The sequence below is a fragment of the Aulonocara sp. 'chitande type north' Nkhata Bay genome, linkage group LG15, assembly GCF_057382095.1.
Source record: "Aulonocara sp. 'chitande type north' Nkhata Bay isolate Kocher_YH1m ecotype deep benthic linkage group LG15, A_spYH_male_GT1.1, whole genome shotgun sequence".
NCBI lineage: Eukaryota > Metazoa > Chordata > Actinopteri > Cichliformes > Cichlidae > Aulonocara > Aulonocara sp. 'chitande type north' Nkhata Bay.
Window position 1 is genome coordinate 25349007 of NC_141358.1, and position 27741 is coordinate 25376747.

The window sequence follows — 27741 nt, forward strand, 5'->3', positions numbered from 1 at the left end:
CGGGGATCTTGAACTTTGGAGCAGATCTTCTCTCCAGGGGCAACCCGCTGTATGGGGACTGGTAGCTTCACCCAGAGGTGGTGAAGCAGATCTGGCTGCGATTTGGTCAGGCGACCGTGGATGTTTATGCATCCAGGGCGAATGCTCAGTGTCCCCTGTTTTACTCGCTGCACGATCAGAGAGCTCCACTCGGGGTGGATGCTCTAGCTCATGAGTGGCCGAGAACCCTCCTCTATGTTTTTCCCCCAGTGGCCCTCATTTCTCCAACTCTGGCCAGAGTGAGGGAGAGAAGTCACTATATGATCCTGAAAAATCTCCGCCAGCCAGTGCTTCCCTGGCCCCGCACTGGCCAGGGAAGCACTGGCTGGCGGAGATTTTTCAGCAGCTGTGCGGCCCAGCTTGGCCGTTACCACTACGCAGAGACCTCCTGTCTCAGGCACAGGGGGAAATATTCCACCCCCACCCAGAGAGGCTAGCTCTATGGGCTTGGCCCGTGAGTGCCCGTGAGCTGGTGCTTAGAATCACAGGCCATCCCTTTTCAGTGCTCTGTGGCTGTGATTCTGTCATTTCTTCAGGACCTGATTGATAAGGGTAAAGCCTTCTCCACCATCAAGGTGTATTTGGCAGCAATTTCGGCCTGTCATATTGGTTTTGAGGGGAAGACTGTTGGCCAGCATCCCTTAATATGCCGTTTCATGAAGGGTGCACGGCGTAAATTGCCTACGTCATGGCCGTTGGCTCCATCGTGGGACCTTCCCACAGCATTGGCTGCGCTCTCCTGTTGCCAATTTGAACCCCTGGAACAGGTTGGGTTAAAATTTCTGTCCTTGAAGACGGCTCTATTAATTGCTTTAGCTTCTGCTAAACGTGTGGGAGAGATCCACGCTCTCTCAGTGCATCAGTCATGCATTCAGTTCTCCTCGGATAATACGAGGGTCAGTATGCGGCTCAACCCTGCCTTTGTCCCGAAGGTTGTCGGCACATGTTCCCCTATGGAACTGCCGGCCTTTTGCCCACCGCCTTTCTCCTCAGAGGAGCAACAGCGGCTGCATACCTTGTGTCCAGTCCGTGCTCTGCGCATTTACATGGACCGAACCCAGAGTGTCAGACGAAGTGACCAGCTGTTCGTGTCCTGGGCTAAACCACATATGGGAAAGCCTGTGTCTAAACAGCGCCTCTCCCATTGGATAGTAGGAGCAATTGCCCTGGCCTATACTAGCAGGGGCCTTCAGCCCCCTGCTGGCTTACGTGCGCATTCCACTAGAGGTCTGGCAACCTCATGGGCTCTCTTTAGGGGAGTTTCTATTCAGGAGGTGTGTGCAGCTGCATGCTGGACCTCACCTCATACATTTGCTAGGTTTTACAGGTTAGATATGACAGCACCTAACCTAGCACATTCAGTCCTCAGTGCAGGTTCTTCCCGGGTGGGGGCCTCTCCCCTGTGAAGTGCTGTTGGGGACAGTTGTCTTCTTAACAGGCATGTCTGGCAATCCGGGAGTCAGTATTTCTCCCATAGTGAGACACGAAACGAATGCTATGAAAGAGAACTTAAGGTTATGTATTATAACCCCGGTTCTCTGAGTAGCATGAGTGAGTGTCTCACCAGACCGCCCTCCTTGCTATGGAAGCGAGGAAGAGGTGGGCTTGTTTTGAATGACATCTGACGCTATGTCAGCCTATTATATAGGGAGGCACTGGCCCCTCCTGAAATGGGCGTCACTCAAATACCGTAATGGTATTTGAGCTACTGATGAGGTCACGCAGGAGGCGTTCCCATAGTGAGACACTCACTCATGCTACTCAGAGAACCGGGGTTATATACATAACCTTAAGTTACTCTCTGTGAGAGAGAAACAAGGTTATGTTTCGGGTGTACTCACCAAATGTCTCCGGTTTAAATTAAGGCCAGCAGTCGGGCTTGATGTGAAGCAGTTTTGTGCGCTCTGAGCTTTTGTGTCTCCATCCTCACAGATTTGTCTTTGCCGTACGGCTGAGTTACAGCCCTGAAATCCCTCCTGTGGAGCTCTGTTTTTGCTCTAATCCATTTCTGGCTGTTCTGGCAGGAACCCGGCTGCTCTTCATCTCTCTCCATCACACTCTAATGGTCCTCTCTGTCTTTCTGTGTCACAGAGAGGATGTTCACTAAGATCAGCTCAGCGCGGTTTAGGAGTTTTAGGGGTTTCGAGCTAGTTTAGTCCCACTTTAGGTGCAATTGAGGCTGACGTGTTAATTATTAAAGCATTAAAAAAGCAAGTGATGAACCGGGTTGTCTGCAAATAGCGGATTTTTATCTTTGCCTCCTTGTCACCACCACTCTCTGTCACAAAAGCACACACTCTGAATGGCCGTTGACATATGAAACCATTAATGACTATGTTTGAGTGAGAGGGTGAAGTTATCAAGTTATCAGCTAAGGCTGGTTAACTTGGTGGACACACTGCGTCGCAGAGATATCTGCTGATTGGGAAAAGATAATATCCTCGAGCACAGACTTCCTGGATGGTTTATTAGTACATTTAACTGCTTCAGAGTCACTTCTGGAGCCCCGAGTGGCCACTAAATGAACTGCAGCATTAATTATTGGACGAACTTAACAGCTGTGGTTTTTGTCGAGTTAGCAGAGGAGCTGAAGTCGCTCTGTGTGAGCAAACAGCTGCAGAATGAGGCAATACTGCATGAAGAGCCACGCTTGTACCAAGCTGAATAGCCTTTTGTAGATTAAAACATTTATCAGGGTGTAGCTTTGTTGAAATCATAAAGATTTGATGTTCCGAAGCAGAGCAAGAAACCAGAATGTGTTTATGTAACATCGCTAACACGCACACGTCCCACAACGCTTTACAAAACCCTGCATGCAGCATACAGGATGAAGAGAAGAAGCACTAAAACTTAAAAGAAGAAAAAGCAGCCGATGTCTCGTGGTCGTTCTTTTGGTTTTGAATATGAATGAGAATAAAGTGGGTTACAGACTCTGGTGAAGCAGACAGGAAGTTGCAGAAGACCAGCGGGAGAAATCCTGATTTAATCCCAGCAGATACCTGTCAGTTGACTGACAGGTGGCTGTAGCTAACTGAAATCCCTGAATTTGATGTCTTCAAGCTAATGTTGAAGCTTTAAAATGTCCAAAGCAATGGCTGACATCGCGGAGGAAAATTTTATTCTCTGTGACTGAAACTGTTGGTGTGGCGGAGTCAGCGAGGCTGCAGGTGGGTCAGACGTGCTTTTAAAGGCAGCTGTGACGCTTCAAACATGTGCGTCATGTGTTTTCAGACTGTGCAGGTTTCAAAATCTGCTCTTTGATACTCGCGCTCTCTGCAGATGGTGTGTGTGTGTGTGTGTGTGTGTGTGTGTGTGTGTGTGTGTGTGTGTGTGTGTGTGTGTGAGTGTGAGAGAGAGAGATAGCGGGTTTTATGGTCACAGGGTTTTATGTTTATCATTTAGCACATCTCCGTTTGGCCCATCTGTTGCCGTGGCGGCTGGTGCCTTCGGGTCCCCGGGGCGTCGACCTGGCCCGGATCAAGTGCAGATTTTGGCAGCTGTTCAGATCAAAGCTGTTGGCCGGCAGCCCAGATCCCCTGGGCTGGGTTACCCACAAATCTGCTGCACTTCCATCAACTTGGAGCTGTTGGGCTTCTCAGCACGTTCGCAATGCTCAGAATTTTCACGAGTCGCGCTGCCGAGTTTATCGGGCCTCAGGATCCTCTACGCTGTGAAGTTTGGGTCGTCAATCTGAATGTGAAGCGTTTAGAAGTGACATGCTGAGATCACATGACCCATCAGAGTCAAATCAAAGGGGTCTTACTGCAGCACATTCTGCTCCTCATTCAGCCATTGTGTCACTGTTCTTAGCTCAGCTGGTCAAAGGATCGATGAGCTCGACACAGCGAGGCGTCCATCCTCCGTCCACAGAGATCACTGCTGCTCCTCCGCTGTTGGTCAGAATTTGGTCAAACTTGCATGCAGTGGATCAAATCAGATGTGTCATTGTACAGGCAGTGACCTTGAAACTCCACCCACCTGCTGTTCAAACCTTGTTTTTATGACGGGCAGCCAATCAGAAGTAAGTTGACTTAAATCTGTGTTTTTTCATACACACACATCATAAACTCAGTCACAGACTTTTCTTCTGTTTTTGTTGTTGCTTATATGCAATATGAGCCGGGCACTGATGATGTGTGTGGTTTAAATAGGTGATTTCTAAAAAAGCAAACCCTTGGAGGTTTGTGAGAAAGGAGGAAACGATCCACAGAGGCTGAAGCTGATTTTTACAGCAGGCTGTAAACCTTTTTATTTCTGCTGTAATGCTGAACATGCTAACGTGGGACTCGCTGCTGGAGCCTCAAGTGGACATTAGAGAAACTGCACCTTTTGTTGTTTCAGTGTTGGCTTCATTTTTCAGCAACAGAGACATCGGCCTCTCCACTGCAGCTCCTCAGGTTTTTCTCCAGGTGTGCACTTTAATCGGTCCAAAACAAACAGACTGAAAAACACTAAAACTATTTTTTTTTAAAAACAGCATGTGGAGTACTCTTAAATCCAACTTGTCCCTGAAGCAGCTGACGACTGAATTCGCATTTAAAAATCCAGCTGAGGTCTGTTGGCTCCAAACCTTCAAATGTTTCACCATGAAGCAGGAACATAAACAAAAGGCAGCTGTGTACTAAATTAAAATGAGTATTGCGGATAAATCTGCAGCTGCTAAACTCAGAATATTCCTGGAGTGGTCTCATGTGAACAAAACTTGCTGCACTGCGACGTGGCCTCACAGAGGAGTTACCGCATGGAAAACGTGAAGGCTAAAGAATTCGTCCACATCTTAAAGAAAGATGAACTTCAGTTAATGAAGTGATGGCCTTCAGATCCCTGCGACCTTCCTTAGCCAGTCAAGGAGCCGTTTCCCTTGATTCATGATGGAAAATGGAAGCCAGAGCATTAATCATCCAGTTTAGCGCCACCCCTTGTTTGCCACCCCTTGTTCCTGCTTTAATGAGCAGCTCAGTCGGTGATTATTGGACTGTGTTAGCATTGAGCAGTGATACGAACGGCTGCCTGATTAATCAAAGCTTCATAATGATCGTCCAATCAGGAGAAGATGACATCATCTTTCTTCTGAAGATTGGGAAGGTTTGCCCACACATACGTCAGAATGGCTTCAGTGAATCAATGATGACCAAATAAAATTTATTTTGATTATTAGAAATAAAAGGAGCTAAAAAAGATGAACATGCACTAAGGAATCGAAATAAACTCTATAAATGTAAAAATAATTTGCTTTGGTTTGATGTTACAGCAAAAAGACTAAAAGCAGTCATTATTTTAATGATTTAAATATTTTTCCATAGTTTTTCAATAAAATTGCAATCCTGTGCTAACCTGCAGGAGGCCGGCGATGTATGAAATCATTTTGGTGACGCTGTGCCATCTAAATCCTGTTTCCCTGCAGACGTGTTCAGAGTGTCCTGATGGACGAGCTCGGACAGGTTTGATGAAAATCGTCTGTGATTAAAAACAGGCGTTGTTTGTAGGTTGTTTGTTTGTTTTTTACAACTTTTCGATAATGAGTTATTCATTCTGGAAGCTTGAACTGATTATTATTTTTATTATTAACTGAACACAAAAAAAAGAAAACCTATGTTTGACGCACCCACAGAGCGGCACACAGCTCGATTCGTGTTTGTTTTCCTCGTTCTGTGTTTTGACAGCACACAGCTGAATGAATGCAGCGTCTCAGCGTGTCTGTGCAGACACTACTCTGTGCAGACAAAACTCACTGAGGCACGTTTTCCAGCAAGTTTCAGGCTCATGCAGATGGAGGATATCTGGGAGAAACTGCAAAACCAGGAGATGCACAGAAAAACTCTGGAATAATGGGAATGTTGGATGAGAAGACCTGAAACTGGATTTGTCAGAGATGCTTCAGAGGAGCTGTGATGAAGGCCAGAAGGCCTAAATGTTAGCATGTTTGTTGGTGTGAGCAGGAAGTGGTTTCCTGTAGGTTTTTGTCAATGCTACTTTTTTCATTATTATTCAGCATCGGAATGACACGACTCTGAAATTCGCATCCTGCTTGTCAGTGGCAAGTGGCTGGAGGTTGCTCGGTGAAATCAGTTGCAAAAACCAGCAAGTTGCCAGAATCATATGTAGTTTGTATGAACCTGGTCTGCAAACACTCTCAAAATAGTCTCCAAGCTGCAGTGAAACCATGAAAATCAACCAGAGGATTCTGGTTCATCAGAGAAGTCTCTGATGAAAAGTCGGCATGTTTGCTGACACGAGCGGAATAAAGTACTGAAGCTGAGATCTATTAGCGTTTGTGTCACCGCTGCATATTTACCTTCAGCACTGTAACTGCATGAGCCTCCGCCTTACTCCATCCTGTCAAGCCATCTGACGTCGCCACACTGTGACGTCAGATGGCGTCTATCCTGATCTCTAAGAGTCCCGTCTCCTCACCAGGTGAACGTAGCAATTAGTCGTTTTGTGTGCTGCTGCAGTTTTTCTGATGTTTTGCAGCTGAAAGCGTTTGCACGCATGAGCAGCTGAACCTTCCTGCGCTGATGCAGCATCGCACGCCAGCCGTGCCGCAACGAAGCTGGCAGACATGTTCGTACCAGCAGATGGTTGACAAAGTGGGAGCTGTCAAGGAGGGAAATTATTTTACTGCTATTGTTAAATAATTGTCATTGCATTAATAATATAATCTGCAGCATGGATATTGCATTCCAAGGTTTAAACAGTGTCTCTTTCAGAAAGACTGAGTTGCAGGCTGACAGGAAGTTGTATGCAGAAAGAAGCAGGAAGTTATTTTGAGCCGCAGGCTAAGACGAGGCTTTAACAATGTAACAGATAGCTTTAAGAAGGCCTTAAGCAGTTATGACTATTTTATACACAATGCATATCTGTGCTTATTAAAGAGTTGGAGCTCGGTCAATTAATTGGGGGTCGGAAGCTTTGTTCGGCGCGATGTTCGGACAATCTATTGTGCAAGTGACTTGGAGCCAGAGAAGGAATTGCAATACATGCTTACAAAACACTTATATATCAGATCATTTTATATTAAGGTTTTAGTAGAGGTTCTTGATTAAAACATTTATTTAGTAGAAGACATACACATAGTCTCAGTGAGCTTCTGGTCTGGTAAAAGGTCAGAAGTGCAACAGGTGAATTGAGAAAGAGCATTTGAGGACGAGACACAGACAGTAGGTGAAGAGGTGACACAAAGAGCATGTGAGGTCAACACACACACACACACACACACTTTAAATTAGATTTATTTAGAGGAGAGGTTAGTTATGTTTGGCTGTAACTGCAAAATTGTCTTGGTAAAAGAGGAACTGTTTCTTGGTGTCTCGGCAAGAAAGAGGAACAAGACAAGAACTGAAAGGTAGACAGGAAGGGCTAGCCATGAAAATAGAAGATGATTTTCTAGGTGAAAAGTCAATGATGATGTTGATCTGATCTATGTATAAAATGTATCTGTGACGTATGAAGGGGCGTCAGTAAATAAACCCTGATGCTATAAAATATCTGTTCATGCTTTGATTAAGTCGAAGACTACTTCCTGTCTGCGTACAGAGTTGTCTTCCCACGCGTGTATTCATTAAAATCTTCGTTTGACTTCACCCGGCCGGATCGGTGTGGTTATTCTTCGATCACCTCTTGTACCCTTCCTCAATATTGAATCTTAACAATTGGGGGCTTCGTCCGGTTATTGAGGAGGGAGAGTTGGAGGTTTGGACGGAGAAATCCGGGGTCTTGGGTGGTCTGACGGGCAGACATGAATTCCAGTGGTCTAAGTGAGTGGGCATAAGCCGGCTTATCCAAAAGGTAAGGCACTACCTGTTGAATTATTTCCAAAGTGTGCCAAATTGGACATGATAAAATTTAAGTCTACTCACTGAAGTTACTGGTGCATGTCTGTTTTGATTTTGATGAAAATCTCATGAGTTGAAGCAGTTAGAGTTCTGCTAAGAAGAAATGAAAGTAGTTAAGAGTCTGATAAGAAAAGTTTAAATACTGGGTTGAAGTCCCAAAGAAATTGAGTTAGAGTCTCAAGTAGTTTGGTAGGGAATTGGTTATTGTGTTGGTTAGAGTCCAAATTTGGTCATAAGAGTGGACCTGAGCGGTCATTTTGTGAGTTGGAGTCTCCATTTGACCACTAGGTTGCACCTACTTCAGTTATACACTTGTTTCGGGTGTTGATTGTTGTTTCAAAATATTATAAATTATTCTAGAACGGCAGTTCGAGTCTGCTAGGAAGCGCAGAGCCCGGAGGTTACGCTCCCTCCTTGTCGTGGACGCGCGACATTGACCTCTCGGCGAAGAGGGTTAGTTCAGTGTGGTTTAGCTGTGGGGTACAGGGCATCCTGGAATTAAGCTAGGAGTTAGAGTCTCCTTACCGTTTGCAACGGTATCTGCGCTTTTTTGGCCAGCAGAAGTGGTCTTCGGGCGTGTAACTTTAACTTAACACTTCGGGGTAAGCCTTGGCTGTGAAATGCCAAAAATAGAGCTTCAGGCAAAGTTTGGGTTGGTTGACGCTTTTAAATTGAGTTAGGGATTTTAGAAATGAGGCCAGAAACAGTTAAAGTCTTGATACTGGTTAATTGATCGCAAAAACGGTTATGTTAAATTTGTCGAAATTCGATAGGTGTTAAAAGGTTTAAAATCTGTGCAGTTGTAAATATAAGACGTCTCTGTATTAAAAAGATCTCTGTGGGTCGAGTCAGCAATGCACTGACTGCCTGCTGCTATTCTTAGATGAAGAGTGTGTGTGCATGCAAATGAGGCAGCTGATGCAGAGCGCATGAGAGGACTATGCTTTCGGTTTTGTGTGTCATTCAGCTCTATAACTATTGTTTGCAAATGTGGATAGATGTCTGCAATTAAAATGCTGGCTTAGTAAATAATAACATTGTAAATATATGAATGGCGACAGCGTTTCAAAATAGAATATAAGAATTGTTTGTGTTTAAAACCAACGTTTAGGTAAAGAAGATTTAAGGTGGATTTGAAGGCATAAACAAAAAATAAAAGGGTTACAGTCTGCAAGTGTTGTTAATTCATGAGCTGACTGGATGCAGAGTAAGTGGAGTGGTCATCCTGGGAGGATTGAATGATGCTCTAACTCTGTGGTCAAGTCAGACATAGGCTTTAAGCAACCATGAGCCACTAATAAGCGTGACAAATTAATGAGTATGTGTAAATTGAACTTGTTAAATAGTTTTGATAGGAGTAACTCAATGAGCACGCAATAAAGTGGACTTTTTAGGGGCAGTTTATCACTGACACCATAAAAAGCAACTTAATTAGTAGTTCAATAACAAATTGTAAAGATAACCTTTGTTATTTGATAAGAGAGAGAAAATTCAGGTTACATATAGTGAATAAATAAGGAAATGTTAATCTCTGCGTCATTCCACACTGAAATTTCAATTGTAGGGGATCATTTGGAGGTGAATTGTGTAGGACACGGGGAGACAGAAGAATCTCCCCATGAGTTTTCAGTGTGCATAGAAATTGAGGAGGCTGAACTGGACGCCTGCCTGGGTCGTTGTTTTTGTTTATTTGAGGGTCTGCTGGAAGTTTGTGAAAACGACCACCTTGATATGTGGGAGCCTTCTCGGGCAGCGATTTTTTTGTTAAACCTGTGGCAGGCTGTGCAACATGGAGAAAGCTTTGACATAATGTCATAAAGGTGATTTCTTGGTTTTAGACTTATTAGTACGGGACAAGTTGAGGGACCCTTGAGGGTGTGTTGCTGTAAAGTATATAAGGGACGCGCAGCGCCGTTAATGGGTTTAAAATAAATGAAAAAACACTAATCCGAGGAACTATTGGAGAGGTAAGTATACGGAGGTGAGCGCGTTGCGCATAAGGGTTGCTGGTGTCATATATTAACACTTTGAGGGCGAATAATTTTGATTGAGTGTCAACGCTTGAGAACGCGAGGACAGCGTCTAAAGTGCTGGGTTAAACTTTGTGTATCACCGAGCAGGGGAAGAGGAGCCAGTGGTTGCGAGAACAGCGAGACGAAGACTGAAACCGAAAGTTAAGCGTGTCTGGGTGACCTAGACCAAGAAGGAAGAGTCGACCAACGCCATTGGAAGAGGTAAGTCTGTGTTTCAGAGAATGGCTGACAGCTCGGGTGCGACACCTAGTAGGAAAAGGGGATGCAAACCTCTGAAGGATCAGCTCGAACAGCTTAAGAAAGCTGTTCGCTTGGCTTCCCCTGGAGTATTAAAATCAGCAGAGAAAGAGTGCCAAGCGATGGAGGTTGAGGTAAGTAAACCTATTATATCCCAACAGAAAGGGCTGGGTGATAAAATACCTCTGAGCTTGGTGTTAAAAACTGAAGGAGAAGTGTATGGACAAGTGCATGAGGCCCTACGTGCGTCCATAGAGGCAGTAACGGCATTGGAGGTTATAAAGCAGAGAGTAATGCAGGGAGGGTCAGAAGAGGAGAATGAAGACCGTGCGACGTCATCAGAAGAAGAGGATGATAAGGAGGACGAAGATGGAGGAGCTGAACCTCAACCAAGTACAAGCCTAATTTTGAGGAAAAGAAGTGTGAAGAGAGACCAAGCACAGAGACGGCCCATATTTAAGAGCTCAAAGAGTAGAAAAGTGAGTTTTGAACAAGGAGCTCCTGACCCTGGTTTAAGTCTGCCTCTAATAGCAGGTCCAAAGAACGAACCAGTTTATCGCGCCTATGAGGTGAGAGATTTGGAAGCATTGGTTAAACAACTTCCACCAATAACCGAGGGAGAACATTGGGAAGGAGAAGAATTAGCGCTGGGCGACTTTCGCACTTTGGCCGGACGTTGTATGCTGGGTGGTGGGTTAGCAGATGTAGAGCAGATAGCTCAAACAACCAGATATGCAAATGACCTGAAATATCATGAGGTGCAGAGTGACTTAGCAGATGCAGTTCGGGAGAAGGACCCAACTCCTAACTTTGGAGCCATTCCAAAAATTATTTGGGATCCTAAAAACACACCCAGAGAGTGTTTAGCTAAAGCAAAGGAACAATGGTTGTTAGGAACAGGAATACATCCGGGGAAGGAGGGTGAAAGTAGAGCGTGGTTTCGTTCGGCAGTGCTGGCAGGGCTGCCCAACCAGGTTGCAGTTGACTTGGAAAAGAACCCAGATTTTGCCGTTGCAGACTCGGTGCAGTGGGACAGACATGTGACCCACAGACTTCAGCGGGAACAGGATTTGACGAACAAACAAAAGAAAGAGTTAGATGAAGTACAGACGCAGCTGCTTAGGCTGCAGCTGGGTGAGGCTCGCGAAAAATATAATGCGAAGAAAAAAGAACTGAAAGAACTAAATAAGACTATAATGGTGGCAAGGCCTCAGTCCGATCCTGTGCCTGACTGGCCAGATCAGGATCCGGGTCTCTACCCTGATGACCGTTGGCCCGCCAATGCACCAAGGCAGCGTCAACCCGTAGGGAATTGGGGGACCGGTGGACCGCAGAGAGGGCGTGGTGGATCCGTGAGGGGAGGACAAAGGGCTCGGAATCCGGGGAATCCTGGCAGTGTGTCTTGGACTGGCTGTTACAGCTGTGGAGCAGAAGGACACTGGTCCCGAGAATGCCCTGAATCGCAGCGAAATTATCAGAGGCGAGGCTATCAACCCCAGGCACGAGGAGGCCCAAGACAAAGAGTTGCTTACAGGGGAGCACATCAGGCTCCAAACCCGAATGCAGCACCAGCCCCCCAGTACCCAGTAGCCGACTGGGGCTGGGAGGGGGAGCAATACTGATGGAGCCCGGAGAAGCTGAACAGCGTGGGGACGGCAGAACCTATGCTGTCAATGATGATGATCCAGCATTGACAAAGCTGGGAAAACAGACTTTGAAGCACCAGTATGTGGTGTCCTCACAGGTGCCTGGAAAATCTCATGGGCAGGGACCTGCTTGTGAAACTGGGATCACCTTCAAAGACTCAATATTTAGTCCAGAACTCTGAACAACCCACTGCCGAAATCTACTGGGGGAGGCTAGTGGAAGAAGGCATTTTGAGACATTATCAGCTGTGGAAACCCTGGATAATGAGCCTGGCCGTCTATTCCCCCCCGCGAGATCCTTTCCACGTTACACTCTTTTATGATAGGGAAGATAATGATATCTATCGGGAACAGTTCCAGTCTGATCTTGAGGGACAGACGTGGAATGTGCAAACACATAACATTTATGTTGGACCAGAAGGTGTGGCCGCGGCTGTGAAATTTACTGATGAACAACTGCCTTGGTACAATGTGGGAGAGGATTCAGCCCCTCACATTACATTGGCGGTCCACGAGGGTCATGGGCCAAGAGATCTGGGACCAATGGTCAAGCGGGCGCTGGACAACGCATGCTGGCAAAGCACCCAAATTCCAAATGTCTGGTATGCACCAAAATGTAAAATATATCGCATAACTTGTTTGTCCAACGATGCAGTGATCTTAGAACATAAAGAAATCTCCAGAATACATGGCAGGGAAAGAATGGATCATCCTGATGCAGTAGCTGAGCTCTCAAAATTGCCTGGTACTTTGTGGTCCGCAGGGCCCACAGATGTAGGTCTAGCTAACTGTTCGCCTGTCCTGTTCCAGCTGAAGTCTGACATACCATTTAACAGACCATAATAGAAGCACAAAACTGAAGACCAAAAGTGGTTCGCATGTATTGACCTAGCGAATGCATTTTTTGTCTCCCACTGCACGAGTCACTCAGAGACATTTTCTCATTCACATACAGAGGCCGCAAATTTAGGTACACACGCCTACCACAAGGCTTTGCACTCTCACCAGGAATTTTTAATCAGGTGTTGAAAGAGGCATTGTCCCCATGTCAACCGCCAGGGGGCTGTACATTAATAGAGTATGTTAATGATCTTCTTATTGCAGCCCCGTCAGCAGCGGCCTGTACGGCAGCATCGCTCGTGGTGTTGAACAGATTGGCGGAGTGTGGCTTCAAAGTGAGCAAAGAAAAACTGCAGTTGGTCCGGCCAGAGGTAACATTCCTGGGCCGGGTGATCGCACACAGATCAGTGGGGTTAATGAACACACACAGAGACAGCGTTCATTTCACTAAAACAGGATTTGTCAAGAGCCACAGATCTGGCCACACCTAACTATGATGAGGCATTTTATCTTGATGTTTCAGAAACAAAGGGAGTTGTGAATGGTGTGTTGTTTCAGAAAAAAGGGGGAGGTAGGGATGTACTTATGTATGTTAGCATAAGATTAAATTCAACAGAAGCAAGGCATCCCACATGCACACAACGCGCAGCAGGAGTAGCAAAGATAATTCAGAAAACAGCACATATAGTGAAGGAACACCCACTGAAAGTGCTTACTACACACAGTGTAGTGGCCTATGTGAACTCACAGGCATTCACAATGACTCCACTGACGCAACAAAGGTTCAGCAAAATTTTAGAGGCGCCAAATCTGATATTCACACATGAAGGAATAAATATGGCAGACCTAATGGGGTCAGGAGAACCACATGACTGTATTAAGAAAGCCCAGGTTGAAGGAAAAATCGAGGGACAACAGTCGGCCCAGAGAGCTGAAGTGATAGCCCTAACTCGAGCCCTGAGGTTGGCTAAAAACATGAGAGTGAACATCTACACTGACTCAGCATATGCGTTTGGAGCAGCTCATGTGGAACTGGCTCAGTGGAAGAGAGTCGGGTTCAGAACGGCCACTAATGCACCCATCTGTCACAAAAAGGCCCTGGAGGACCCAGACGAGGTAAGTATTATAAAATGCAAAGGCCACTCACAAGCAGACAGTATGGTGGCAAGAGGAAATCAGAAAGCTGACGAAGCCGCAAAGGAAGCAGCGGGCTACAAAGGACAGAGACAACTGGTGCAGGTAACCCCAGAAGAGGAGGTTAGCACTAACAGCATGGAAGAAGTTAGACAGGCTCAGGAGGAGACATCCCCAGAGGAAAAGGGGGTGTGGGAAAACAAAGGAGCCTGGCAAGATGGCGGTTTGTGGAGGGGGCCAGATGGGCGTCCCGCTTTAACGGCCAAAATGGCGGAACAAAAGGTGAATGAGGCTCACGGGCTTGGTCACGTGGGAGCGAAACAGATGAAGAGAAATTTGTGCCGATGGTGGCATCCTGATTTGAGAAGGAGGATACTGGAAAAGGCCAGAACGTGCCTAATTTGTGGGGCACACAACCCAAAGCCAGCAGTAAAACCTGAAGCTGGTAAGTTTCTCATGCCAGAAAGGCCAGGAGAAGAGGTCGTGATTGATTATACCGACATGATTGATACAGGCCCAGGTGGGGTGAGGTATTTGTTGGTGTGTGTGGATGTTTTGACTGGATGGCCCGAAGCATGGGCGACCAAATGTGAAGATGCGAAAAGTGTGATTAAGTGCTTAATCAATCATTACATTCCAAGGCATGGGTTTCCCAAGAATAAAGATTTGCAAGAGGTAGAGAGGATGTTGGGAGTGCAACATAAGTTCGGGACGGTCTTTCATCCTCAATCCCAAGGAAAGGTAGAGAGGATGAACCTAAATTTGAAAAACAAGTTGGCTAAAATTTGTGCGCAGACAGGGCTAAATTGGGTCGCAGCCCTGCCCATTGCTTTGATGACCATAAGGTGTTTATGATGATGTTAACTTTGTATTTCAGGTGCAGTTATAACTATTTTATACATATTGCATTTTGTGCTTTTAAAGGAGTTGTGGCTCAAATTTGTCTCTGGAGGGTCATGAGCCTTTGGCTAGCGCTATGATTAGCCAATCAGAAAGTGAACTGAAAGCTGGCTACAGCAGCACTTCCAGTCGTGAACATATGTTAACTGCGGCGGAGATGCGCCAGGTGTGCTGCGACTGAACGAGAGCGTGTGTGTGTGCTCGGCGTGTGTGCAGATGGAGATGGAGCTGCAGCTGCAGGCGGAGCGTGAGGAGGAGGCCGCTCGGCAGGCTGTTCTGGAGCAGGAGAGGAGGGACAGGGAGCTGGCGCTGAGGATCGCCCAGAGCGAGGCTGAGCTCATCCCCGAGGAGGTGGCCAACGACTCGGGCCTGCGCAGGTAAGCCTGAGTTTAAGGAGACCCTCTGCGATGCGTCTTCACGGGACGGAGACGTCTTTGAATGCCGCTCGGACTCGTCCTGGAGAAACCATCGTTTCCCTCTGATCCTGAGTTTAATCATTTTCTTCTTCTTTGTTTTCTTTTTGTTTGTTTTTTCCTCTCAGTAACGGCTCCTCAGTTCCATCGTCCCCAGAGCGATCAGCGTAAGACCCGTCGATTCTTAACCCTTTAATTTAACCCCCTCACTCCCACACACCTGACCTTTGACCTTTCAAACCATAACAAACCCTCTGCATGCTGTAACAATCTGCCAGCCCGGCTCTGCCCTCTGATTCCAGCTAACGGATGCATCAGTTTGAACACAGTGACTTTTATTAACTTACATTTAAATCCAGATATGAGCACCAGGTTTGATTCTCACCCACCAGAAACTCGATCCAGGCTCAGGTTTATCAGACTTCTGAGGGTTACGACCTTACAGCCATAGAAAGAGACAAAGTAGAAGTAAAATACTCCAAACATGCACCCCTAGATCTATACTAGGATCCATACTCTGTAATTAAATAATTCAAAAGCTATAAACCTGGAAACGCTAAAAGTGTTATTACTTTTAATAAATAAGTAATATTGGTGTATTTTCATTGATATATACTGATATTTATATTTGATGTTAGACAGTTTTAAATAAAAGAAATCAAAAGAAACGTTAATAATTACCAAACAAAGGGGGAAAAAAGCAGAAGCTTCAGCTCATTTTTTTTAATGCACAAAATAATAACATTTTAAGAACTCACACGTTTAAAGGATAATTTTAAAAAAGCTGCCACGTTGGTCACAAAGATTCTTACAGAAACACGTCGCTCATCGCTGAAGATCTGCAGTCATGTGGTTCAATTTCAGACTTTAACTTTCAGTGCAGTAACATTTCAGGAATAAGTCACCCTTCATACACGGATCAGAGGTCAAAGGTTAACTGGAGAATTGATTTGGAAGTGGCTTTCACAGCCAGCTGAGGTCAGTCTGCTAGTTATTGCAGCATAGATGAAATAAAACATCGAGAGGTAATTCAGGTGATTTTAATCTTCTGTACAAAAAAAGAAACGAAAACTTAAATGTGCAAAAATCTCTGCTCTCTAGCCCCACCTCTACTTCACCTCCAGATCATCAAGATGCATCTGAAAGCAGGCTTTAGTCCAGATTAGTTTTCCTTCAGGTGTGACTTTCAGGAGTTTGATGAATCTGAGGCCCGTCCTCAGATCACAATTTGGAAGGAGAATGATTTCCTGATGAGCCTCGGGGGAAGGAATCACCTTCGCCTCCCTGATTGCTTTGTTATGTTGTGCTCTGCTGCTCCGTTATAATCCTGTAATCCTCTGTTTACAGCGCTGCCGCCGCTGCTGCTGCCTCCCCAAAGCTCAAGAGCTTGACCATGTAGGTTTCCTGTCACACCACACGCCTCAGACAGCTTCAGGGCACCGTGCGACGCCACCGTGCGCTCACAGCGGCGAATCCAGACATAAAGCACTCGGTGTAGCCTTGGCCTCGATCACTCTTCTCACTTAGCCTGAAGCGACACGTCTCTCTGAAAGTTGAAATTGATGCTTCACGCCGTGACTCGGCTTTGTTAGTGGCTACATCAAACTGTTTGACCTCCCTAGAGCGCTGCGTCACAGAGCTTTGCACTGCGGGTGGATCGGCCACGTAGACCCGGCCTCTCTGTTCGGGTTCTGTTCTCCACATCACCAAGTAAAACCTGCACATGCATCAGTGTTAAAGATGTAGATTTGAAGAAAAGAGTCATCACAGACATTCAGACAAAAGAATCAAAGGCAGACATTGAAACCTCTGAGCAGGGCTGCCATGATCAGTTTTATCTCAGGTTGATCTGGACATAAAAATATGACTTTAAAAGAATAAAACTTGGAGGATGTCTTTCTTTAAGTACTTAACACCTACAAAAACGTACAAAAAGCGTGAGTGCGTAAACACGCCTGACCTCACTGTGTGAGAAAACAGCTGATTTACAGCCTGAGATGTCTGGAGAAGAGCGAGTGAGTTAAAGGCCCTGTATGTGGTTGTTTCTACACATCAGTCTGTGTCAGAGCTCATAGATCCAAATGAAAGACATTAAAGTGTCAGTTATGAACTTAAACATGTACTCTTTCCTTTCCCTCACCTCCTTTCTTTTGGCATCCTTGCCTCCTTCCTCCCATTCCTCTCACCTGACTTCCTGTTTCTCTCCTTTTGTCTTCTGGAAGTTTAAATTCTCTTAAATGTGTCGGCTGTGTGCATTTTGATTCAGAGCAGCTGTACTGGCAGTCCGCATCATGTTTCATGCTCAATAACTGTGAAGTTAAGTCATTTATTTTCTAAGCTAAGCTCATCTTCTCATGGCTCCAGGGCACCTGAGTAGGAAGGAAGTGCAGGCGTCACTGTCATGGCCTCTGATTTGTTGCCAGTTGAACCTCTGGACTCAGCGTGACAGCGTTTAGTTAATGGCTCAGCGGCCGCATAATGACGCCCGCTGCACCTTTTTTTGCTTTCTTTTAACTACAGCAGCTGCTTCCTGCCTGATTTCACCTTCCTCCGTTTAATGCCTAATAAGGACTCGTGTAAACATCACAGGAGCGTCGTTAATGGCTCGCACGCAGGAGGAGGCTCGGACCATTAAACGTGTGACCAGAGACGACATAATGAATACATGTTTCTGAAGTGAACGAGGTCGTCCGTGCACAAGCTTATCATGTTGGTAATGAGAAGAATTATCAGATGAAGGTGGAGGTCTGCAGGCTCGCAGGCTTCAGAGCTTCTGCAGTCAGAAAGCCGAGCTGTGGGCGGCACCGTAGGGACCTTTTTTATAACGTGGACAAAAAGAAAGTTTAATTGTAACAAACAGGACAAGTAACGTCTCCGTCACACTAGAGTGAAAATACCACAAAGAATTGGTCGAAGCTGAGGTCTCTGATGTCTCAGCCTAATGGGAGTCGACCTGTCTCCAAACAGAAAGCTACCTTTAGCTGCTCCTTCATTCAGCGGCGTCGCCCAGCAGGTAGCTCTGCATGTTCGATTTGCTAGTTTTTACATTACATGCTCCTCCCGTCTTCTCACGGGATCTTTCGCTTGTAGCCAGTAATGTCTCCAACCGATACCGGTTTGTCACTCTTAGACCAGTTTAAGAAGGATTTTAGATGGTTGCTGTGTGCAACGACAGAAGACTCCACTCGGATGTTTATGTTCCTGTGTGAAAGCAGCAGAATTGAATTTCTGTGTATGCAAACAGCAACAGACTTGCGATATTCCCAGATTTATCGCAGTTATTATTGATCACATGACCACATTCAGTTCCAGACCAATAGCAGACTGACTGTTGAGTGGTTGCAGACCTGCTCCCGGTCTTTAAAGGCATCGAGATCACATGATCACTGCACACAGTGTGACTGTAGCATGAGCTTCTCCTCCGTTTCTGATCATCTGTGAAGTTACGAGAAGTGTGAACAAGTGTTGTCGTGTTGTAGTTTCAGCTGTTTAAAAATCGAAGTGCATGAACACCAACTTGTTTTTCCTTCTTCTTCTTCTTCATTTTTAACCCTCTCTTTGTTTTCCTTTCACTTACCTGCTGTCCCTGTTTAGTGAAAAAGATGGTGATGAAGTATTTTGTAGTAAATGTCTCGGCAGCATACTAACAGTTTATCCTAACATCGTGCTTTTTAGGGAGGAAATGGCGAGGGAAATGTCCGAACTTCTGGCTCGGTGGGTAGAAACAGTCTATGTGGATCACACCTCAATGACCAATCAACTCACTCTTTGATCAAAGTTAATAGAAAATTTTAATGAGAATTGAACAAAAACTAAAACTGAATCATTTTTTGATTGTTGATGATCAAAAGTAAATTGAGCAGTGTTGATTACAGGGTTAATAATAACTATTTAGCCTCCACTGTAAAGAACATGATTTATTTTTCTTTTGTGATTTTGAAAGTCGGCCGTGTACACAGGGACGCCGTGGCCCGTTAAATGTCACCCAGCTGTTATTTCCCGCCTCCATCGCCCGGCCGCCGCAGAGGCTCCAGCTGCTCCTGTTTTTAAGATTTTACAGATAAAAGCTGTAACTTTCAGAAAAATGCAGAGTTAGTGGAGGATTTTATGCTGCTGCTTATTAAAAGTCCAGCTCAGGTTTAAACGTTGAAATGTTCACTTCATCATTTCAGAGACAAAATGATTTTGATCTAAATTTCTTTACTGTCCTGATATGTTAATGATAATAATATTTATTTGGAAATGTAAATATTTTCCTAGTTTTTAAAAAAAAAAAAAATTTACTAAGAAAACCTTTTTAGATGTTTTGGATTTTTGGAAGCAAATAAAAAGTAGTTTGTTTTCTCTCAAAGCGCTGTTTTAAAACAGGGTCCAAATGCTTTATTTCCAACAGTTTTTTTTCTTCTAAATTCAAATTCGAATTTGAATATTGTCTCTTCAAGATGTTATAGAGGCGATATGTCTAATATGGTTAGAAAACCCACCCACTTACTCTCTAACGAGGGGCAGCCAGTCAGAAGAATGTTGGCCCAAAGTGGGAGGAGCTAAAATGTTGCAAACAGAGGATGAACCAAAGGGCTGCTCTATTGGAGTCCAGGAATAAAAACATGGAGCTGGGAATGAGCCGAATAAATCTCCTTCAAGGTTTTTCTCTTTGGTCTCTGACTGGATGTTAAAAGGAGGGTGATGCGTAGCAAACAGCTGAGAGCACAGTCAAACCTGGACCTATGAGATAAGGACACAGTGCATGTGCTCCGGCAGGTGCTGCTCAGGTGGTACACCTTTTGATCCTAATGCTGGAAAGCATGCAGTACAGAGTTCCAGATCTTTGTCTTCAGCCACACAAACAGCTTTTTTCTGTAATTACCTCTGCAGATGAAACACAATTGAAACACACTTTGAAACACATGCTCCTTTGAAGGAGCAACTCGAGTTCCAGTGATTTACTGCCCAAAAATGTAAAGCCATGACTTTAATAGAGATTTAGAGTTCAAATTCTTCCTCCTGAAACTCCACCACAGAGAGTTATTCCACCTTTAACCTATAGCAGGTTAAACTGCCGGTCCCGTCAGATTACTGCGAGCATACGCTGTTTTCTGCCCGTGTTCCTGTCAGCATCCCCGCTGCTGTGAATGAGTGATGTCAGCTGAAGCCGTGCCAGTCCCTGCTTCCCGTGTTCGCCTGTCTGCGGTTAATTGGCGACAGGAAGCAGGGGCAGAAGGTGACTGCAGCGCTTGGCCACTTAGCACGCCAAAGTCACCACGTGCTTGTGAAAACACGCTCAGCAACCCCGGGTCTGAGGCCCAGCTCGGGCTAAACATGAGATCCAATAGGATTAGAGGAACAGCGGGGTCCCGCCTCCAACTTCCCGGCGTTCTAAAAAGGGCAAATCCAGGTCACGGATTAATCAGGCCTGTCAGCAGCGCCGCAGAGGAGCGAGCAGCTGGAGGGTAGCCGCTGTTCTCTGCTGTCAAACGGTCATTCATAATTTAACAGAGCGAGCCGTCACGCTGTGGCGGCCACACGCCGACACAATGGAGGTGCTGTGTGGCTTCCTAGAGACTGAAACAGCATGCATTTTAATGATGTACTCACACCTTCTGTTCTTCTGGTCCTCTCCTTCTTTATAACGCTGCTGTCTGACACCCTCAGTCCTCCTCACCCTGACGTTCATAATGAACCAGCAGCTGTTTAAAGAACGTGGCGCTGCTTCTGTTCCTCGTGGAAAACTGGTTCCTGTCTCACCTGGTGACTTTCACCTGGGTGGAGTTTACTATGTGGGATGCGTCACTGACTGTGTTTCCATGCACCCTAATGAACTATTCAAGTCACAATCAGGCGTTATAGAACACATCCGGCCAACAAATCGTGGTTTGTCATCACTTCTGTGCAAAAGTTAAGGCCGTTCATCTCCATCAATTCAGTCGTTTTTGTCATCATTGCTTTGGGCAAACATATCCACCTCCGGGCTCCAGCGGCTGTGAGCCATGTTTCACTGCAAACGGTTGAAATATGAACCAAACTTCTGTACACCATAACTTCATTAATGATCAATAACCGTCCCACTTATGCTTCACACATCAGAAAAAAGAAGAAAACATTTGAGTTGCCTGGATGTAGAAAACCTTCCCCTGCGTTATTTTTCTTTTCTGAGATGCCGCTGTTGGGCTGTGCGATCATTTATCTCCAGGACCCAAAATTATAAATGTTAATAAGAAATCATTCAAATCTGATCCTCGCAATAATCCATCAAGTGTGCAGTTATAAATGGGATTTAGGTCCAGATATCCTGCGGCTCCTTTACTGAAGATTAATGGTCGAACAGGCCCGTTGGAGGCTTTCAAAAGCTAAAATGGAAATCAAACTTTAATGCTGGATGGTTTTTTCTACAACCTGGCAACTTAAGTCATTCTTAGTTACAGATTACACTATGAAACATTAGCAGATCAGTTCCAGATAATAATAAAACCATTAATTACAGAATTGCAGGTCTTTATAAATGAATGTTCTGCAGGTCTGCAGCATCCTTTGCCTCTGAAGCCACCACTTTAACTAATCTTATATCTGCACAAGCTAGAGAAACCTAATAACCTCAGTTCAATGGACCTGATCCAGAATTCCTCACAAAGAGCTTCTTTTCAGGACTTTTAAAATCTGAAACATGACTGAAGTTTGTCTCAGTATTTTAAGATTGAGATAAATGATCCCATCCTGTACGTTGAACAAAGACTTGATAATTTGATTTCTTCACTGGGTTGCTGAAACAATTCGCATCTATAGATGGCTATCACGTTTCAAATTCTTAGAGACTTCTGGGAAACACTAGATTGAAGTTTAAGAGCCGTATAACAGAAACCAACCCGAAACCTGCCCAGTCAGATACTCAAACAATGTAAAGGGGCCAGTGTAGATTGGAGGCAGGTAACCATGTAGGCCAATAAATAAATAAATAATTGACTAATACACACAATAAGAACAACTCGTAAATTTTTCTTCCCTAATAAATTTGTGACTTTTATATCATGGATGGATGGAAAACCTATGAAGAATCCAACTGGGTGCATGGCACAGTCCTTTAATGACCCTAACAGCGACCCCCTCAGTAAACTCACCGATGTGGTGTCGGTGGAAATGATCACCTGCTGACGGTCCCCCACAGTTCTCAGCTGTGGGTCTATGTCACTCACCTCTTGCATCCTTCTTCTGTTTCCTGTATTAGAGGTCCGCAGGTCCAGGCGTCCAAGGCGGCTGCGGGCACCAAGAAGTACGAGCTGAGCAAGTGGAAGTATGCTGAGCTGCGTGACGCCATCAATACCTCATGTGGTGAGTGTTTTCTTATTTACTGTTGCGCTGATAGTTTTCCAATAAAGATAATTGTTTGACATTATTTAATGGCTATCCACACTTCCCCAAGCATAAACTAGACATTCTACGTGCCATTGTGGGTTACAAAGACAAATTTTCACTCATTAAATTTTTTTTTTTTATTGGATAGTCAACGTTCTCAGAGGATGAACCACTTACCAGAGGTTGATGCTTGACAGCTGCAAGGAAATTATTCAGATAACTGACAGTACACATATTGAGTACCTTAACGTTCCCAAAGGATTAATCTTTCCCATTTTGGACACAGTGGGAGCTTCACCCTGGTGCCACATTCAAGTTGAATTAGTTTCATGCATTGACCTTGTGCTTTTTGCTCTGTCGAGAGAATCAAGTCCAGACTTTGCCTTTTAAGAAGTGCTTTTCAAAATAAGATCTCTTTAATAATTTATCACCAGAAATCTGTGATTTTCAACTCCAACTTTTCAGCCTGTCAGATTAGAGATTAAGATTGTAAATGATATAAATAACCTTTTTTTTTTTTACCTTGCCTTGAAGTATTAATATGTAATGGACATATTTACTGTGTATATTCATATTCCCAGAGGTTGAACCTTTTAGATTTTAATGAACCTGTAATGTCCATTGTTGTCTCCTAAAATTCCTAAACTTTATGTTAAACTCAGAGCTTCATGTCCACATTTTCCTTAAATTTGATGTTCTCTGTTCCTTTGTTCTCACTGGTACTTTAAAGCCACTTTCGTGATGGACTTCTTCTGGAAACTGAGCAGACTCTCCTTAAATTTTTTAAAGTCACTGTTCTTGGTCCTCAGAGGATTAATAATGGATCCGGTAGACATTTCTCCAGCACTGCTGTGAGGCGAAATATATTTAAAATGGCTCAATTTGACTGACAGACTTGAAAAATCCTAATTTTCTCAGAATGTTCATACTCCTCAGAGGATGAGCTCTTTGATTTTTTATTTTTAAACTTTTTTCCATTATCAGCGCGCTTGGATAGAAATCTGATCTTTAACGGTGCAATGACAGGCACACTGATGGGAATTGCTGATTGTATTCACACTCCCTAAGAAGACAGACCGCTGTTATTTTTATCGACCCCATGGTCTTCCTTTGTCCTCGCTCTGAGAATAGCTAAATGGTCGTAAAGGCTGTTTGTTCTGAGTGAAGAGTTCACTCCTCTTGTTTCCAGCAAATGGGCAGCTTTGACAGAATTGTTTGCCACCGCTCGCTTTCCACACCACTTAATTTTATTTTTGTAAACGCCGCTTCATTTTATGACCACTTCTCTCGTGTGGGAGTGAACTGCCGGTCGAGCAGAACAGAGGACAACTCTTTTAGCCAAACTCATCGTGATGATACCACAGCTGTAGCAGGTGCTTTGTCAAACAGAAGAATTTCAGTACGAGGTGATATCACTGTAACATATCAGAGTGTCGAACCTACTCAACCTTTACACTGACATTTAAAAAGCGGCTGATGATCCTATCCAGAATATGTAGAATGTGTTACCTGTGCCAAATTTGACTGTTATTGAATTGTTGTTATATAATTTAAAAATGTTAGAGGAAAAAAAAGTGTGATTTCATATTTGGACCTGCACAGACAGGAAAGAGACCCAAAGGCAACAAATACAGATATAATATGTCTATATAGGTCTTTTTTTAAGGAATATGTTCAGTTACTACGTAATGATAGCAGCGAGGCTGCTGGTTTTAACTGCTGCTCTGGCTGATTTGCTGGTTTAGCTGTAAGGACAAGAGCAGGAATGTTCTTCTACCATAAAAGGCCAAATTTTTACCCTTTAATGTTGTGTTGCATCAGTTCATTGAGGTCTGCAGGGATTTGTTTATGTCCAGTTCTGTCAAGGTCCTGCACCAGTGTTTAAATCAGGTTGAGGTCTGGACTTCGGACTGTTGGGGCACCTTGATTCTTTGCTTTTTCAGCCGTTCTCCTGGAGATTTGCTGCTTTGCTTGGGATCATTGTTCTTCTCTGTGACCCAGTTTGGTCCAAGCTTTATCTGTGGCACAGATGGCCTCATGTGTCTATAGAGTACTTTGATATACAGTTCATGGTCCACTCAGTGACTGGAAGGTGTCCAAACCATCATCCCTCCACCACGGTGCTGAAAGCTTGTCTCAGGTGTTTGGGCATTTCCATTCAGAAATTATTTGACTTAATAGGCTTCCAGTTTTTCTTCAGCTTCCATACCAACTGGTGGATAAAGAGGCCATAGGTGCTGGCTTTGCCCCTCAGCAGGCTACCAGAAGCTGGACAATAGGAAGAAAGTGGTCTAATAAGCCTCAGAACCCTGTTTGAGGTGTTACTGCTGAGTTGGACGGCTGTAAAATTGTAGCTTTTGTCATCAATACACAAAGCAGTTCCTGCTTTATCTAAGATCTAAACATGTCTTCCATCCCTGAAGCCGTTATCTCAATGTACAGGAGGTGGAACATCCAATCAGGGGACTCTGATAGTGGACGAACAAACTTTCATCCTTGGTTTGATTTTGATTCACTTATAAAAGAAAGTGAAACTTAAAGAAAACAGCCAAGAGGAGAATATCCGCCTGTTTCCTCTCTTTCTTTCTCAGTTTAACCTCAGAGATCACCTGTCCTTATCCACGCAGCAGGAAGCGTGGAGGACTGGGACAAGGAGGGTCGACGCCCGCCGGCTTCTCTGAAATGAATGTGCTGAGAGTCGCCTGCGGGCGGCCGCATATAAACACATAGAATGACTCGGTCAGCGTTTAACAGTCCGCTCACCTCCCCAGACAGAGGAGGGGATCGCATACTGATGCGATCACGTCCACAGCTACGGATCATCACGAGCAGCAGAATAAAAAAGTCCAGCGTCGAGGGCCTGTTGACACGCAGCGTATTCTGCAGAGGTTTCCGCTCGCCTCAACAAACGGAGGATGTTTTTTTTGTTCGTCTGGCGTTACCTAAGCACTTAGTGTGCATTATGCATCTCATTGCTTGGTGTTAGCCTTCGGACTCTGGATGATAAATTGAATGTGTGTGTTTTTCTTTCTTTATTTCCTTTCTTTCTTTATATATTACTGAAGTCATTTATCTGAATCGTCCAGATGAAATGTGTGCTTAATGCTGCTGCCTGCCTTCTCTCGGGGCGCGCGCACTACATTGATTATGTTGAGATGAACATCAGCGCCGTGTGTGGGGGAATCAACAAAAGTTGGTCCATCTGCCAATATTAATTATGTGAGTTTTAACGGTTCAATAATGTGGATTTTTTTTTGTCAACAAATTGTACTTTTTATGGCCAAAGGTTTGTGGACATAGAGAGCTGTATAATTGTACCCTAAAAAGTTCATAAATAACATCTATGTACATAAAAATCCACAGAGAAGATTTGTTTTTCCAAAATGTTAGCAATCAGGCAACCCAAACCAGCTGGAGAATTTAAATCTACAGCCACAGATAAAGCAAACCAACCTTCACTCAGTGCTTGCTCTCTGACAGCTGGTGACTAGTGGCCATGGCCCTGATTGCCCTTTAACCCTGTGGAGAATTTCTCATCCTAAATGCTTAGGAAACAAGCGGGGAAGTCACTGAGGGCGATCTTGTCGCTGGGCCTGTCACGTCTGCCATCCAAGGCCCGGATTTCAGTGACCTTCTACGTCTTATGGTCGCTGCTACTCGTCCTTATACTTGTGTCTGCCTGTTAAAAGGCTATAATCCCTTTATTTGATACAGCCTTTAGCCAAACACCGTCTGCTGCCTCAAGAAAACATGAATGAGGGAGTTTAATGTCAGGTAACCTCTGTTTAATATGGATTCCCAGCACCTGGTCCACTGCAGCCTCTGTGATTATGCAGTAAGAATTAAGCCCGGTTGACGGGATGTCGGACATCCACAGAAAAGGTCTGAACCAGTGAATCGGTCAGCCGTGCGCTGCTTCAGTTTGTGTTCACCCTCTTTGCTGTTTCAACCTTGAGGCGACTTTTGTTGTGATTTGGCGCTATATAAATAAAATTGAATTGAATTGAACATGACAGAAACAGTGAAAGCCAGCTCAGTGAAGAAATGGTTTCCCCACTTAAGTAAGAACAGAGCTCGGATTTTAACACCGACTTGAACTCAAACCTGATGACTCAGTGGCTGATTGGAGGAAGATGTGCAGCCAGCACTAATCAGAAGGTTGTTGGTTCGATCCCTGTCGGCTCCAGTCTGCATGGACAAGATACCAGCCCCAAATTGGTCTCCAATGCATCAGAGTATGAATGCGTTTGAATGTCAGCTAGTAAGCACCTAAATAAAAAGAGCCGCGAAAAAGTGCTCGTGTGAAACTGTGAATGAGGCGAACTGTGTAAAGTTTGAGTGCTCAGAGTAGCGGTGCACAAGAACCAGCCCACTTTCAATATGTAATTATCACCAAAGCTTTCAGTGCATGTTGTTATTAACTATTATTAAATATAATGGTGGAGTTGATGAAATCGGAAGGACAGCACTGCTTTTTCCAGAGCGACGGGGTTCAGACTCCTGTCAGATTCATGGTTCTCTGTTTGAATATGACTTTTACACAGATTCGTCCAAGTTCTCGGTTCTTTCAGGTTCTCCAGTTTTCAAATCGATGTACGTCTCTGAAATGTATTTGCAGAAGCTGTCAGTATTTCTTCTGCCTGATTTTCTGACCCTGTCTCCTCCAGACATCGAGCTGCTGGCCGCCTGCAGAGAGGAGTTCCACCGCCGGCTTAAAGTTTACCACGCCTGGAAGTCAAAGAACAAGAAGAGGAACACCGATACAGAGCAGCGAGCACCGAAATCTGTCACCGACTACGGTATGACGGGCGCCGCAGCGTTTATTCCTCTGGAGCTGTCTCTCTTTGTGTTTTTCCCACAGCGAGTGAAACGCTTTCTGCATTTTTCATGCACTCGGTACAAAAACAGCTCTCTCGTTTGCAGATTGACGTTGAAAGTACCTCAAAGTACCTCAAAAACATTTTTCGAACACTTCTAACTCCTTTTGTATAACCTTGTGGCCACAAAGGTCTCTCATCCATTTAATCTTTCTCTCTTATGTTTAAACTTACACTTGAAAGAAGGAAACAACCCGAAGCTTTACAGGAAGAGAGAAACACACTGAGCCTTGAACAGCCTGCAGGTCAGAGGTCACAGAGGTCGACTTTTGTTTGGATGTGAAGGAGTCTCAGATTTGTGCAGAACGGTGAGACGGATTTGGTTTGTGCACATTTATAAATGAGATCCTCTGACCTTAAAGATTCCTCTGAGCGATTTTTAAACCTCTGAAGTCTCCAAAATCTGAAACTGATTCACCGTGCTGGACTCTGACCAAACA

At 44.7% G+C, this 27741-nt stretch overlaps 2 protein-coding genes across 6 annotated transcripts in view; both read left to right on the forward strand.

Moving 5' to 3' along the window:
- LOC147313188 (unconventional myosin-VI) overlaps positions 1–27741 on the forward strand; it is a 157855-nt gene that overhangs the window by 115351 nt on the left and 14763 nt on the right. For 2 of the 5 annotated variants that reach the window (XM_086265187.1, XM_086265190.1), the window contains exons 28-31: positions 14881–15041; positions 15206–15244; positions 22297–22400; positions 27092–27223. In XM_086265187.1, the coding sequence (XP_086121313.1) occupies positions 14881–15041; positions 15206–15244; positions 22297–22400; positions 27092–27223 (436 nt within the window). Of the gene's footprint in view, positions 1–14880; positions 15042–15205; positions 15245–16424; positions 16473–18752; positions 18792–22296; positions 22401–27091; positions 27224–27741 lie in introns of all 5 variants that reach the window. The other 3 variants (XM_086265188.1, XM_086265189.1, XM_086265186.1) reach the window with 2 other exon arrangements.
- On the forward strand, positions 10129–11766 carry LOC147313190 (uncharacterized). Its single transcript, XM_086265191.1, has one exon. It carries the CDS (start codon positions 10129–10131, stop codon positions 11764–11766), a length of 1638 nt encoding a protein of 545 aa, XP_086121317.1.